General features: G+C 50.4%; 2 protein-coding genes across 4 annotated transcripts in view; one reads left to right on the forward strand and one right to left on the reverse strand.

Moving 5' to 3' along the window:
- The window catches only part of GOLGA7 (golgin A7), a 128285-nt gene extending 124013 nt beyond the window's left edge, over positions 1 to 4272 (reverse strand). Inside the window, exon 1 of the mRNA XM_075736830.1 lies at positions 4268 to 4272. The gene's annotated coding sequence lies outside the window, so the exon portion shown is untranslated. The remainder of the gene's footprint in view (positions 1 to 4267) is intronic.
- ZMAT4 (zinc finger matrin-type 4) overlaps positions 1 to 16164 on the forward strand; it is a 179750-nt gene that overhangs the window by 36901 nt on the left and 126685 nt on the right. For all 3 annotated transcript variants that reach the window (XR_012832616.1, XM_075736822.1, XM_075736823.1), the window contains exon 3: positions 11296 to 11385. Coding sequence is in view for 2 of the 3 variants with exons in the window: in XM_075736822.1 (XP_075592937.1) it covers positions 11296 to 11385 (90 nt within the window). In the remaining variant the exon portion in view is untranslated. The remainder of the gene's footprint in view (positions 1 to 11295; positions 11386 to 16164) is intronic.

Here is a 16164-nt window from a genome sequence, read left to right on the forward strand (position 1 = left end):
CAGAGCTGATCTGAGTAGCTGGCCTTGGGATATTGTCTCGTAATGAAGTTGCAGGTGCCCAAATGAGAAAATGCCTTGACAAGCTCTCCGTATGCTGTGATATGCTGAGTATCACAGGAGGTTGCTTTAAAGATACCGGTTAACTTCCATGCAGTGGTAGGAAAGAGATGAGACAGATCTATAAGACAGATCTTACCCGTTGTTGCCCAAAAGATCATGCGTTTGATTATTATAATTCTTAAAGCATGTTAGTGTCTTAATTTGTCCCCTGAAGTATCAGAAAAACTCCCTTCCCCTTCCCTTGCTACTGGAATAAAGCATCCAAAGATGGATGCCTGATAAAATTTCTGCTAGGTAATAGCTCGCTGTGCTGCCGTGATGCGCCAAGCATTCCTCTTGCTTTGGGTCTCCCTTTCCCCCAATGGGAGGAGCAGGGATGAAAGGGGATGACTGATTAGATCAAGAATCACAAAAAAGGGCAGAAGGATGCGATACGCTCCCGGCTGTGTCGGGCAGGTGGTGGCCAAACGTGCGGTGCTGTCTGGAGGAGGGAGGGTGTTTCAAGCCGCCTCTCTTGCTCGCTTTCCCGCTGTCAGGTGTGGGCACAGGACTGGCAGACCCCTTCCAGACAGGGCGCCTGGTCTGCACGAGGTTGGGACCAGCCCCCTCCTGATGCTCTTTGACTGTCGCCGGCATCGGCCGGCTCCCGCGGCGGACGTGGAGCAGAAGGATGCTCGTGCCTTGCCACGGCTGCTCCTTCCTCGGCCACCTCCTCCCGGGTCTGTGGGCGGCAGGGAAGGTGGGGAGGGTCGGCTGCGTCGTGAGGGGCACGTCTGCCGGCGTCTTCCTCCTGGGGCACCTTCTGCGCCAGCCGCAGGGACGGGGAGCGTCTCGCAGCCATCGACCATTTTGCTCTGCTTTGATGGCACAGACAGTCTGTGTCTTTCAAGCACAACTTGTGATATGAAAGGATTGATTTTTTTGGTGGTTTTTTTTTTGTTGTTGTTGTTTTTAAATGACATCTGTGGGTAGGAGAACCAGAAGGCAGCTACCCGGAGTCTGCTCCTTCACGCAGAGCCCGTTTTGAGGAGACGGCAGAGCCTGTCAAAAGCCTGGGATTCAGAGCACGCGGTTTGTGCTACAGCAGCTCTATCTTGCATCAGGCTCCTGTGACTTTTATCAACAAAGCATCGCTATTCAAATGCCATTTGCCCCTCAAAGGTATTGCAAAGAAATAACTGAGGCCGCTGCCCTGCGATCAGAAGCTCTTGCAGTTGTGTGGCCGCTTTATCAGCTGCGTAATACCCTCAGCAAGGGCTGCCGTCCTCTGCACGGGGAAGAGCGTGGGAGGAATCGGAGAGGGTCAGAGGGCAGCAGTGATTTGGGAAGTGGCCGGTGCCACAGAGCTTGCTAAACAGGAGGAGAAGAAAAAGAAAATGCACTGTACTTGCCGCAATGCGATTGAAAGTCTGTGCCCCAGAGATGAGTTTTTCCTCTTCTGTGTTTCTGCATCTCACCTTTCTCTGGAGCGGGAAGCCTCTTTGCTGCTGGATACTCTCTAGATCACCCGTAATTTAACACTTCCTTCCAGCACTGTCTTTGAGAAAGGATGTATCAATCACTTTGCTGAGCTGCTCCCTAAACTTAAAAAGCTAAGCTTCCTTAGTTAGCTCCGAGTCCTCATCTCTGTATGGATATGTTCACAGCCATTAGGAAGATGTTACCATTTATTTTCAAGTTTCTCCTTGAAAATCCTGCAGGAAAATTACCAAATATGCAAAGTCGCTCTCAGATTCCACCCTGAGCTGCATATTCATCACCACATTTGCTCCTTAAGCTGCTATAACACTTTTCTCCCTTGTAATCTTTATTGCTTCAGGTGTTCAGATGGTACTTTGCTTTTTCATTTAAAATGAAGAAATACACCCAGGAAGGTGTCGGGCGAATGTTTGTTCACCTTGTGAGATGAAGGAATGATGCTTAAATGCTGGCGGTGGAGCCTTGAGCGGCAGGGGGAGGGCAGAGGCAAAGTGTATTAAAATTCAAATGCACAGGAAACTGGGGAGAACAAATAACGGGCCGTGCCCTTTGGCTCGTCTCTGGAGCCGAACGCTCTCTGGAATTTCTCGCCCTGTCTCCGGAGCGAAGCGGGCGGGCGGTATCGACAGCCTCATCAATACTCCTTGTCTGTGCAGGGCTGGAGCGGTGCTCGGGTTAATCTGCTTCCAGTTGGGCCATCCTTCTCTGCGAAACTGCTTAAAATGATGGCTTGTCTGAAGGAATAATAAACATTGTTTACTATTGGCACATTAGTGCCTTAAGGATCAAGATGTGTGTGCTCAGAAAGGCAATCCTCCGTCTGAAATATTAATGCAGTGGAAGAGCACATACTCTATTTAACAAAGTAAATGCTGCACTAGAACACAAGGAGCTGGAATATTCTGTGTCTGGTGCCAGCTCCCTGCACGAGATGCTGCAGGCATTTCCAGGATGGAGGAGCGGAAAGGACACGCTTCAGCTGGAGATAAAGACTATGCAGGGCTCTCGTGTCAAGGGAGTCTGCTGATTATCGAGGGGAACGCTAACGTTTGCTAGCAATGCCCTCTCTCGTATGTTCTGCCATTGCTGCTACTTACCTGCCAAGTTTTACCTTGCTTTACTGAGAGTCACCTGTAAATACTTCAGAGGATGGAGGAGGAGGGGATGTCCTACCTGTTGTTCCTTGATCCTTCCCCCCAACTGCTGAGAATCTGCTCTGCCGTGGTGTACGCGTGCTATATCGTTTTTAGTAGCTGCTCAAACGTTACTGTTATTCCGCAGATTGTGCCGGTGTCTCTTGACTTGGGGAGGAAAAAAAAAAAAAATCAGGATAAGGAAAGCTTTTTTTGTGGTTTGGTTGCAAAGAATATGAAGGTACCGGTCTGGTTTTTGTATGTGCACCTCTAGACCTTCTGCAGATTGCCTCGGTACCCAGTTCGTGTAGTGCTAACGGCAGCACTTAAAATACGTTGAGGTCAACGTGGCCACACGTTGTATGTGGAAGAGATACGTGGATGTCAGTGTTGTACGGTGAGATGCTCGTGCTGCCTCTTCCCTTTTCCGTACGCAGTCAGGATAGACTCACCAGGGCAGCGTTAGCTGCTGGATCGCGGTGCGCTTCAGGAAACCAGCGTAGATTAAATGGTACTTTGCAAGGCTCCGTGTTACTATGCTGCTGTCAGCGTTAATGGCTAAACATTATTTTTAATGCACTCCTAGCGTCAACATCTATCGCTAAATAGCAGCAACAGCAGAGCAGATAAAGCCCTCTCATACAGCTCCCTTCCAAGGTACCTCAGTGCAGAGTCCCGTTTCTGGCTAAAAATAGCTCAAGTTCAAAGGTACTTTTAGAGCAGTGGTAAAATCCACCAGGGATGAGACCCTGAGGTCAGCGGTAACGGAGAGGCACAGGGGATGTCACATTAAGCCTACGTGCAATAAAAGCCGTGAAACGCTGCTCTGCTACCCAAGCCGTCGCCAGAAGTCCCCTTTCTGCTCCCAAAGCGCAGGAGGGTACCTGTTTGTTCCAGGTATCCGCTCTTGCTTTTCTTTAATATCTTAAACTCTCAACGCGCGCTTGGCATTTGGGTTCCAGGTGTTTGAAAGCAGAGTCTTTAGTTATCGTCGTGTGTTGTGACAAAACCCGCCCACGCGCTGCGCCGGGGCTGAGCCGGGCTCTCAGAAGTGACTGGTGCTGACGTGCTTTAAAAGTGATTTGTTTCAGACACATAAAGATAGAACGGGAACAACGGCGGCACTGCCGGTGCGTGCCGCTCTGCAGAGCGCGGTGCTGGGAGGAGACGTTATGTTTGCGTTAACTCTTCTGTTGCCGACTCGACGCCAGGATGGTAGTCGTGTACCAGCACCGAAGCTCATCCACGCCTCGAGCATCGGTACCCGATGGCAGAGAAACCTGAGCTGCCGCTGCTTGACATCAGTTGGCTGCGGGCAAACAGCAAGGATTTAGCTGCTGAGCGAAGCACGTTTTGGAGCACCCCGCTTGCTCCATCCCCTGCATCCCCTTTCCCTTGGCCCGTTCGCAGGGAGGTACGCTGCCTGGAAAAAAATCCCTAGGCGCCGGTGGAAAAGTAAATTCACAGTTGTGTTAGCTTAGGTGTAAGATCCGCCTGCAGAAGAAACGCGAGGATGCGAAGTGGGAAGGGACTTTCAGTGCGTTTGGGGAGGAACAGGAGCCTGTGGGTGATCCCAGGTGCTGGGAGGCAGGTCTGCCGGGCGCCGAGCCCTGCTGCTCGTACCACACTGCTCCGGCAGCAGGCTGTAAAGAGAGTTATTTTTCTCTCCGTAGGGTCCACAGCAGCGTGTAGGACAAGAGGTACTTCGACTGTGGTCAAAATCAATATAGGAAGCGGTAAAGCTAAAGATCACGTAGCTGAAATGGTGATTCCTGAGACAGAAAATTCATGCCTTGGTGTTCTGGAGGTCTGCAGGTATCTGTCACGTGGGGAGTGCAGGGCTGAGCCTGGATCCCTCTGGATCGGTGGCTGTGAGAGGGCAGGGCTGGGTGCTGGGGTGGGACCGCAGCGTGGGAGATGCCCTGGAGGTACCCGTGGTGCCCACCAACGCAGGGTACCGGCGCCGTTTGCCTCGTCTGCCGGTGTGATGGGGACTGCACCGAGGGGAAAAACCCAAAGGCACGGCATTTCTTTCACCTTGTAACGAGCGCAGTTAAAAAACCCTTTTCCCAAGGGACCTCCTGGGCTGGTGGTGTGAGCCCTCTCTGGAGCTTTAATTTTTCCAGCGGGAGGGCGGTGGGTGGGGAAGGGGGTTTCTGGGTTCCCCTGGAGGAAATGTGTTTCGTGGGGCCATGGGAGCTCTGAGCTCGCACTGCAAGGAGGATCTAGTGGGTGAGATTTTTTTTTTTCCCTCTTATGAAGGTGACTGAAGCAACAATGATGTTGATTATAATTAAAGTTGTCAGGCTTGGACTGGACTAGTGGTTGCTTGGCTGAACAGGTCACCAGTAATTGCCTTTATGTGTAAGCAAATCAATGTCCAAACCAGTAATATCTCTACCTGTTGCTCTGAAAAAGCTGGTTTCGTGGGGGTGAAAATTCCACTGTGTGCAATTGGGAATTACGGACACGTATCTGCGTGCCCAGAAAGTCACAAGAATGAGTAGACGCTTTTTAAAATATTAACTCGCAGATGAATAAGGGGAAGTGGATAGAAATGACCATAAATTATAAATGAGGCTTTACAAAAATTACAAAGGGAGAAAAAGGACATTGGCATCCAGCAGCGTCTGGAATAACAGACGGGAGTTTGTCTCTGTGGTGAACAACGGGGATCTCGACAATAGCGTTTGCTGGTTGTGTGGGTAGAAGAGGCAAAAAAGGGAAGGCGTTTGCTGAAAATACTTCTGTCCTCTATTTTTGAAAAAAAGCAGAGGATGTTGTTATATCACAGTATGAGGAATAAATTGGTTCCGTTCCAGTAGAAATTTGGAAGTTTGTTAGGCAGCGATTATGAAATCTAGAACGTTGGGGGTTTTTGAGTCAGCAGGTCTCGTAATTTCCAAGCAAACGCTTGAGAAGAGCTGGCCACGCGCTCTGCATCGCCGCTGCTGATCCTTTACGGGACTTGGAAAGCGTAAGAAGTTTCTAGGAGGAAGGCGAGCCGGGGGACGACAGTGGGGAGCGGAGCCCTCCCAGCTTGGCACGGCAAAACAGGTCCTGGAAAGGGACCCGAGTACGTAGCTTCAGGAGGACGATGTAATTGGTATTCTACGTGAGGTTTAGAGAACTGGGCCCGGCCAAAATAACTTTCTCTCTTTTGATGAGATTACTAGTAGGGCCGATGCAGATAATAAAGTTGGTGTAATCATATGACTGCATGTTTCATGGCAATTTAATTAAGAAACTGCCAGCATACAGAAAAATCAACACAGTACGCACTAAAAGGATTAAAATCCAACCACCAGGCTTCCTGAAAAAAGAATTTATTACAAACTAAGAGAAGCCTCAGCCATTGCTGCTCCTTTCTCCGTCTCCCTCCCGTGCTCGGCGCGGCCGCGTGTCCCCCGGCGCGGTGGGTCTCCGGTCTTTGGCACAGAGGAGGGAGGGGAAAGGCGGACCCACTGAAAAACGTGGTGCCGTGCAGAGGAGTGAAGAAGCAGATGATAAAGGGAGCTATGGGGAATAGAGAAATTAGATCAGATGCAAGCACAGCGTGAGGAAGGCAGCAGAAACGGTTGGTTTGAACCCGGCAAGGTGGTTGGGGGTACGGGAAGAAGTCCCTCGCAAGATGGTGAAATGTTTTAAACTGTCAGGTCAGCTTAAATCAGTGGTGCAAAGCGGGAGCAGATCCCAGGGCTGCTGCAGGCTGCTGAGCTCTTGCTCAGGAGGGGAGGGCTGTGCTGCATCCCCCCCGGGCAGATCGCGGGGAAGAAGGATCTGTGCGTGTCTGTGCAGCCCAGCAAACCCCCGGATAAAACCTCCACGTGGGACTTCTGGCCTTGTAAAGGGAAATGGGTCTCAATCCTCCCCAGGGACATTGCTGCTAAAGTTATGATGGCAGCGAGCAAAGCCTCCACGAGCCAGGGTGAGCAGGGCTGCTGCGTCTGAAACCAGCTCGTCCGGGGCTCCCAGGGTCCCGCCAGCTGCTGCCGCTCCCACAGAGACGCGATTGTCTCCTCTCGCCGCGCTGCCGGTCGCTCTGGGCAGAAGCGCGCCGCAAAACTTCATTGCGATGCATGAGCTTGCAATGCAGAAGTCTGCAGTTGCTATGTGAAAACAAGCTCTTTCTGAGCTTCCCCCCCTCTCCCTGCATAGAGGGGGTTGTTCTTAAAGCACGTAGTATTAAGCTAGACTTATTGCCTTCTAAAGGAGTTGTTTCCAGACGCTAGAGACAGAGAATTTAAGTGAAAATGCCCTTGGCGTAACACTTTGTGAAGCTACAAAAGAAATATTCACAGGCACTGTAATACTCTCTTAGCGCACCCTAAGATAAAATTGAGGTGGCTGTTGATGAACAGGCAGGTATCTCCAAAGGCAGCATTCTTCTTCCAGACCGTGGATTTACAGATGTGTCAAGGTTTTGTGTTTTCTAAGGCTTGTACATGCGGCGAGACGGATCCAAATGGGAGCTGGATGTGCCCTGATCCCACTTTATCCGGGTTTCCTGACGATGTGGTTCTTCCTTTGGTCCCTTTTCCCCCTGTGTATCTGTAATAACTTGGATGGCGGTTGCTAGCAGATGCTCAGCTGGCCAAGCCAGCCCTGCTGCGAGCTGTGCGGTGAGGTTGTGTTGGCGGATCTCTGCCTGGGCTGGAGGTCTGGGTGGCCGGCGGGGAGGCAGTGATCATAGAATCATAGAAAGGTTTGGGTTGGAAGGGACCTTAAAGACCATCTAGTCCCAACCCCCTGCCATGGGCAGGGACACCCTCCACTAGCCCAGGTTGCCCAAAGCCCCATCCAACCTGGCCTTGGACACTGCCAGGGAGCCAGGGGCAGCCACAGCTTCTCGGGGCAACCTCTGCCAGGGCCTCAGCACCCTCACAGGGAAGAATTTCTTCCTATTATCTAAACTAAATCTCCCCTCCTGCAGCTTCAGGCCATTCCCCCTTGTCCTGTCACTCCCTGCCCTTGTCACCAGCCCCTCTCCAGCTTTCCTGGAGCCCCTGCAGGGACTGGAAGGGGCTCTAAGGTCTCCCCGCAGCCTTCTCTTCTCCAGGCTGAACAACCCCAACTCTCTCAGCCTGTCTCCATAGCAGAGGTGCTCCAGCCCTCCCATCATCTCCGTGGCCTCCTCTGGACTTGCTCCAACAGCTCCATGTCCTTGTGCTGGGGACCCCCGAGCTGGACACAGCACTGCAGGGGGGTCTCAGCAGAGCGGAGTAGAGGGGCAGAATCCCCTCCCTCGACCTGCTGGTCATGCTGCTGCTGGGGATGCAGCCCAGGACACGGTTGGCTTTCTGGGCTGTGAGCACACACTGCTGGGTCGTGTTGAGCTTCTCATCAATCAATACCCCCAAGTCCTTCTCCTCAGGGCTGCTCTCCATCCATTCTCTGCCCAGCCTGGAGTTGTGCTTGGGATTGCCCCGACCCACGTACAGGACCTTGCCCTTGTTGAACTTCATGCAGTTCGCATGGTCCCACCTCTCCAGCCTGTCCAGGTCCCTCTGGATGGCAGCCCTTCCCTCCAGCATGTCGACCACACTGCACAGCTTGGTGTCGTTGGCAAACTTGCCGAGGGTGCACTCGATCTGCTGAACATGTCGCCGACAAAGATGTGATGCTCTTGTCTCCGCTGTCCCTAGAAGTCCTCCTGGGGCCGTGTCCTCCAGAGCTCCTTCAGCCACACGGGACCTCTGATGGGGATGACGGAACTGGGCTGGGGCTCAGGAGCGCGGTGAGTCCCTCCTGCGCGGTGGGGGCTGCGGTGCTGCCCACGGGGCCGTGTCACCCCCTCCCCGGCTCTTGCCCTTCTCGCATCTCAGAGCTGCAGTTTTCAAGTTGCTTTGTGGAGGGGAAGAGATAACCCGCGGGGCTGTTTGCGAGCGGCACGCTATGAATAATCACCTCGCTCTTGCCGTGGTGTTAGGATGATAAATACACATGTAAATGTAGAAAATACCAGAGATAAAATGGGTGACAAATGGGCTGTGCTACCTCCGCTCCCTGAGAGGGAACGAGATGCTCGCTCACTACGTACTTGCAAAGGCCAAGGATGATTTTAAGCTCTGCTTTTATAACCGTAGGATAATAAGGCTGCATAAGGAGCCATGTAGTTTTAAATTATGCCAAACATAAGTTATTTCTTTACCTTAGCCTTCATAAATCCAAACAAATGCATAAATAAAGGTGAGAGGTGTTTTACAGAAGGCTGAAGCTTTGCTGCCTTTTAACGCAGACATTTGGACATCATTTACGGCACAGCTGAGTGCCGTGGAAAAGAACACTAAAAATGATTACTGCTAAAATCTTGCCTTTTCATCTTACAAAAAACCCAACAAAAACCCCACAAACTTTTTAACCTCTCAATCCAGCAGGCTGTGGCTGTGTGCGAGTAGGCACCGCGAAGTGCTGGATTAACTCACCCGAGGGAAGAGCCTCGTGACTGTGGGAAGGATGACTCGAGGCTGGCTGGCTGATCCGAGGGGTGTAAATATTCAGTAAAGGAGCTAAGCTGAAAAGCTCTGGCCACGTCACCTTTACGGTGCATTTCACTCTCCTCCATCCAACGCGTGCGGGGCGAGGGACCGCGGTGGCTCGTCCCGTCCCCTGCCCTGTGCGAAGGGACCAGCCATCGCCTGCGCCCTGCCCGGCGTCCAAACCTCCACGAGGTGAAACCAGCCGAGCATCCCTTCAGGCAGAAGGTAGGAGTGCCACCAAATTCTGACGCTAACCTCGCACCTCCGTCCTTGGCATTTCAAATGTTTATTCTGTCATTTCGTGTTTATGCCGTCGCTGTCGGGACTGCTCAGCGCTGATAGCTGAAGCTTTTGGGGTTTCCTGCGCTTAGCTCTGACTACAGCAGGTCACGTTTTCTAAATGCACGCAGAAAGACGAGTTAGGGAAAGTGATTTGACGTTATTTATCTTGACTGATTTGCTCCACTAAAAAAAATTATTGCATAGTCACATTTATGCATACAAATATAGTTCTCGGCAAATTTAGCTCCAAGTTCACGCCACAGGAAAAAGAATCTTCCAGAACATGATAATGATAATTTAATATTTTCAAATTGCAAATCGGTGATCTGAAATTATAATATTACGGTGCCGTTGTTCTGTGAGGCAATCAGAAATGGAGATTTGGAGGAAAAAATTTGCATAATAATAGCTGCCGTGCATGTCTGGGCTCTGGGTGCAGGTATTTAGTAGTCGCAGTCTTTTCCCCCCCTTGACATCTACTGGAAGACAAGAGCTGACGGTAAGTTAGTGTTTTGAAGGTTTACGTCTGTGTTCCTGCTGTAGAAGCTTTTAAATCTTCCTTTACGTTTTGCAAGTCACAAGGATTGCTTTGTCTGTTGATGCTGGCGTGACCAGGACATCTCTCCATCTCTCCATCTCTCCTGCCCTTGCTGCCCTGCGTCCCTCACGGGAAGAGGCTCCTCTGGGCATCTCTCAGCTCTCCCGGATCCCTCTACAAAAATACAGGTCCCCCAAAAAACTTTCCTGTGGTATAAACGATGTTTGAGAAGTAATTGCCCGCTCGGTGCCTTTCTTGGGAGAAAAAGTTGAAGAAGTATGTGGTGTCCTTGCCGTGGGAAGCCAGCCCTCTGCCTGAACGGGAGCTGCTTGCTGGCCTTTCGCACCAAGGAGCAGAGCGAGTTTTGGGACCGGTGACCGCCGCTGATGCCGGAACGCGCGTGCGACCGACTGGTCTGCGTCCGTCCTCTGCCCGCGGTGGCGGGGGTGACGCTGGGCAGGACTCGGGAAAGCAGAACGACCTGGCGGCAGCGCCTGGGCTCCTGCAGCGGCAATCACGTCGAGCCCAGGCTTTCCCACCCCAGCGCTGCTTAACCGGAGCACAAGCCCTCCCGTTTTCATGGCTGGCTGGAGGGTTTTGCTGTTCAACTCCCCTTAGAAATGCTTGAGAGAGGAGAAAGGGGCTCAGGCTCGGGATCCACGTAGTCCTTATCCCCTCTCTGCAGGGCCAGCACCAGCTGCGTATGAGGACAGCATTAGATTTCCTAATGCACAATTATCTGGTAATTTACTCGTGGGAGAAATTTCTTTCAAACCTTTGGCAGGTATCAGTGGGCTTATTTCCTAGAGATTGAGGTTTTATACCCCTTCTATCTTTTATTCTTCTGTGAGGGGAGGCACTGTGGGTTTCTCTTTGCGTGTGTGCATCCTGCGATGCCATCCTGTCTCCGCCTGAAGCTAAATAACCCTGATCTTTTCAATCTCTCCGGCTACGGAAATGGTCTGATAACAAATGTTGCTCTTCTCTCGACGCCTTTGTTCCTGCTGTATCTTCAAGGGGCTGCAGGCAGCAGGACTTAGCACAGAGCGGCGAGGGTGAACCATTTCTCCTGCTAATGGCAGGTGTCGTAATCATTCCACAGTTCATTTCAGCTCGGTGGAGAGCTCTGTGAAACCTCCGTGAAATGCAAATGTTCCTTACCTGGGCCTTTCCCCCTTCTCTCCTTTCATGTTGGCTACTTATATCAAGGGGATGTGAAATCTTATTGCAGATTGGTGTTGCATGCACAGCAATAGAGCTTCTTGCTTTTTTGTAACTTCATTTCTTGCATTTTCTTTTCTTTTTTTTTTTTTCTTTTTTCCAGAGTCGGAAACATGCCAGCAAAGTTCGCCTCTATTATATGCTTCATCCCATAGATGGAGGTTGTCCAGCTAAAAAGCTCCGGTCAGAAAACGTGGGTATAATTTAAGTCCCTGTTTACTCAGCTGCTTTGTGAATCATTGACTCTGTGCTACAACGTTTTTTCCATTACAGCCACAGATGATCAGGTACCCAGAGGTAACATTTAGATGAGCTGAAATGCTAAGTAACTGGAAACAATTTTCGATAAGCTATACAAGAAATATTATGTGCATCAGCAACAGTAATTGCGTTTTTAGTTATTCAAATGTTCTTTCAGAGGAAAAAAAAATACGTTGATAGCAAATATCTAGCATTTATTCAGTTTAAGTGTACGATGGCTAGTTTTTTTCTGGTGAGGCAGGGCAGCGGCTGCCGGAGGCTTGTGTGTTCGGATGGTTGGGAGGCAGGAGGGCACGGCGGTGTTGTGTGTACACCCGGAGCGGCGGTGCCGCGTACGGAGCTGTTGTGCGTACACCCGGCGCGGCGGTGCCGTGCCCTCCTGCCTGCGTGAGGTCAGGGGCTGCCAGCGGTGTCATCGCCGCATCGTGGCTGAACCCCCCTGAGAGCTCGCAGGGAGAGCAGAGTCATCTCGGAGTCTCTTCCAACACCATTTTTTTCAGAGAGTCGATGAAAACGGAGCGCTGGATCCGAAAGGCTCCTCGCCTAGGTTTGTGGTCAGTCTGCGCTTCTGAAAAATTGCAGTTGGGGTTCCTCAGTTGCATCCAAATAAACGACCAAACCTGAGGAAGTTGGACCAGCTCGCAGCCATTTGTCCGGCAATAAAAGGAGACGATATTTATGAGGGACTGATTCACGGTGATTTATTCATTCAGCTCTTTCCCATGTTCTGGGGCCGGCGTGAGAGCTGTTGATGAGGTTCCCAGCAGATAGCATCCCAACCATTTCAGACCTATGGGAGTGTGACTGTGCCTTAATGCTATCGATATTAGTGCCGTATCTCCTAATTAAAGGAAGAAGCAGGCGAGTTTTGCCAAAGGAATCTGAAAGCTCCTTCACACAGTAATTAAAATTTTAGCGGAACTTTAATGTTGCGCAGAGGGTAATTGCAGATGCAATCTACCCCGTAACAACAGAATCTGACAGCATTTTTATTGAGTTATTAATTACAGGATGTGAAAGGTGCAGCGGATGTGCACATACAGACTTGGAACAGACCTCAAATAAGTCAAAGCTGAACTGCTTCCCAATTCTTTTGTGAAAGGCAACAGTGAGAAGTAACGTAATTCCGTGTTTGCTGATGTTTGACTGTGCCAAGGGCAGCCCTTAGTGGGGGATGAATAACAAGTCCTGATGCGGTCGGTGAATGATAGCTATGCGAGACCTAAATTCTAAAATTATTTGTGTTAGGAAAATACAGCAGGGAAAATCTGCCAACATTTACAGCTCAAAGCAGGCCTGTTGCTGATCAGATATTAACCGAGCCTTTGCATTTAAAGAGAACAGAAATATTTGGGACATTTAGAGCGTGCTGAGGCCCTGGCAGAGGTTGCCCCGAGAAGCTGTGGCTGCCCCTGGCTCCCTGGCAGTGGTCAAGGCCAGGTTGGATGGGGCTTTGGGCAACCTGGGCTAGTGGAGGGTGTCCCTGCCCATGGCAGGGGGGTGGAACTGGATGGTCTTTGAGGTCCCTCCCAACCCAAACCAGTCTGGGATCTCTAATGCTGTATGACAACCATTGCCGCGTACAGCGAGCAACTGCGTTGCCCGATTCAGGTATCCAGCACTGTTAGTCCACCCACGGCACGCCAACTTTAACGAATATTAGAAACAATCTGTGAAAACCAATTAAATTTCTGTGTAGAAGCATATCTGCGCCTAAAAAAAGGGAATATTAGCCTTTTTTTTCATCAAAACCCGCACTGCTACATGACTGTGAGTCATTTGATCTCTATCCTTTTGGCCACAAAACTAAACACCTTGTCTCTTTTATAAATGGCAGGAGGAAGGAGAAGCTGCTGCAGTTGTAGATAATGTATAATATATAAAATATAATATATGTAAGTATATATAATTCTATAATATATATAAAAATATATATATAATATAATAATGCAGTAGGCTTAGAAACAGCATTTGCTGCCTGACCTTTCAATGAGGTGAAGGGTAGTATTTGCTGCTGTTTGAGGACTATAAAAATACTCTGCATTCCCCAAACACCCATTATCCTTTCCTGGTAAGAAGTACAAGGGTTATACAATTAGTCTTGCACTGGATAACGACTCAGTTGTTGGGCTGTTCGTTATTGTTTTAATTTTTTTGTGGAGGAGGGGAAAAACCTCACGTCTTTGGTGTACCAAGTGATTGTTGACCTTTTATTTTAAATTTCCGCTTAACATTTCAGCTGAAAGTAATCCGAGAAGGTTGCAGCCTGTGTCAGGGCCTCTCTGAAATTTGGAGTCCCATCCTCAAATCTCAGGATTGGTGAATAAGTTTTAATCAGCCTTTTCTCACTACCTCTAAAAAATAGGACCCCTATTTGTGATCAAGGCAGACGTGATGAAAATTTCTGACGTGCTCTGAAACGCATTTTTTGGGACAGGAGAAAAGCCTTCAAATTCTTTCTAGCCCTATTTGTACTATTAGATAGTAAATTGCTTTAACCAGCATCATCTTCCTTAAAAAAAGAAAGAGGTCATAATAGCAAGGATAAATTGTTTGAGGGAAGATAGCAGGATATTGGATTTTGTTGCTGAGGGTAATGCATGTCCTGCCAGGCAGCGCTGGAGATGTGGGGGTCGGTCTCTTCTCCCAAGTAACAAGCGATAGGACAAGAGGAAATGGCCTCAAGTTGTGCCAGGGGAAGTTCAGATTGGAGATTAGGAAAAAAATTCACCAAAAGGGTTGTCAAGCACTGGGACAGGCTGCCCAGGGACGTGGTGGAGTCCCCATCCCTGGAGGGATTTAAAAGACGCGGAGATGTGGCGCTCAGGGACGTGGGTTAGCGGTGGGCTGGGCAGTGCTGGGTTTATGGTTGGACTCGATGATCTTAAAGGTCTTTTCCAACCTCGGTGATTCTATGGAGAGCTGTGCCCCTCTGAGGCACACGCGGTGCCAGCGGCTGCCTTGGGAGGCTTGGCTTTGGTTCCCAATCCGCAAGGAAATCACAGTTTTTATACCTTCTGGTGCAAAATTTACTGCATGCCGTAACTTAAATCTTCAGCGATTACACTGAAACTGAGATGAAACGTCTGGTTTTAGAGCCAACATTCTTACTGTGTGTTTTGTACCTGATCAGAGGTTTTCAACCCAAAGGTCAGGTGTTGGTTTCAATGAACGAAATTAGTGATGTAAGGCTTGAATTTATTCTCCGACAGAAGGCCAGGACTGGCCGAGAGCCGCTGTTGCTCTGCCCGGGGGGTGCCCTGGGGGACCCCTATCCTGGACCCGCTGGGGCTCGGCTGCGTGCCCCCCCCCCATCCTCCCCTCTTCTCCAGGGCTTTGTCCTGCGCAGTTTTGGATGCCCGCTGAGCCAGAGCTGGGCGGTGAAAGCCGGGGTCTGCGGCCGAGGAGTCACCCCCCTCCTCGCCGAGGTGCCCGCGGCTCCGTCCCTGCCAGAGCAGGGACCGTGGGACCGTGCTTACTGTTGAACACCCCCCTTAACTTAGGGCTGGCTTTTCCTGGGAGAACAGATAGGTCCTGAGATCCTCCGAGAATCATTGAGCGTTTTGGATTTAGATAGCTATAAACTGGTACTTGCTCTTTGCTTGTACCGCAAGAAAAACAGGCTCCAAAATGGAAGTGGCCTAAATTTCACGCAGAGCATTACGGAAAATAGCTCTTTAGCAGCAACACCTTCATGCGCAGAAAATTAACTCCAATTTAAAAGATACCTTGCAGTGCCTTGAGTGCTGTGTTTTATATTGCTATCTTTCAAGGGTCTGTATAAGCTTTTCTTCTTAGTAAAACCTGGGAAACGAAGACAGCAGATTTGTATCTGCGGAATAGAAATCCTTTACTTTTCCCGAGGATTGCTTAAGGAACATCCAGCAAAGGACTGCAACTGCCTGGCCCCGTGCGAGGATTATGCCTTTTAGCAGCTTGTTAACAGGCATCTGAATAACTGAAGTTAATTCCGTTGGATGTACGAGACTTGCTTTGAAGTTTATAATATTACAAAGAGAAGCCCTATAAATTAGGCTGGCTTGGCACGGCTATGGAGCGGGGAGGAAGATGAGCGATGTCAGCACGGGAAGCAGATGCCTTATCTCTGAGGCCGTGGCGTGTTTCGTTGTGCTCCAGTTTATGCGAGGCCATTCGCCCCTGTCAGTGCCGCGTCTCCGCAAAGGTGAGCGAGACGGGATCGCCTGGAGAAGATTGCAAAATCAAATGGTAGAAATAATCCTTGCGCGTTGGCTGGCTTTGTGCGGCGCGGGGTTAGAGAGTTGCTTGTGTGGGTTTTATGGGAGCTAAATTGAGACGTTCGTGCCTATTTACCGCTGCTGCTGTAGACTGAGCTGGGCTCGGGAGCAAGGGAAGCGGTGAGGAGAGGTGGGTGATGGACGCGTGGGCACGGAGCATCCCTGGAGAGCAGGGACCTGCTGCAGCAGGCTGCGGGTCGGCCGAGCCCTGTGCCCCTGCTCGGGTTGGGATCACCCCATGGTCTGGCCCGGGCACGCTGCTGGAGAAGGGATCTTAATTTACCAGCTGGCTGCACAATCCTGTCAGCGCGGTGTCATTCAACGGGTGACAAAAGACACCCGGATCGCGTTCCCCCAGCCCGTCTGGTTACAGGTAAAACAGCCGCTGACAAATGAGAAGGTATAATTACCCTTCAGGGCTGGATCCCTTGGTGCGGGGGGTTTGGGTGCTGGAT

The sequence above is a fragment of the Balearica regulorum genome, chromosome 27 (assembly GCF_011004875.1).
Source record: "Balearica regulorum gibbericeps isolate bBalReg1 chromosome 27, bBalReg1.pri, whole genome shotgun sequence".
Lineage (NCBI taxonomy): Eukaryota > Metazoa > Chordata > Aves > Gruiformes > Gruidae > Balearica > Balearica regulorum.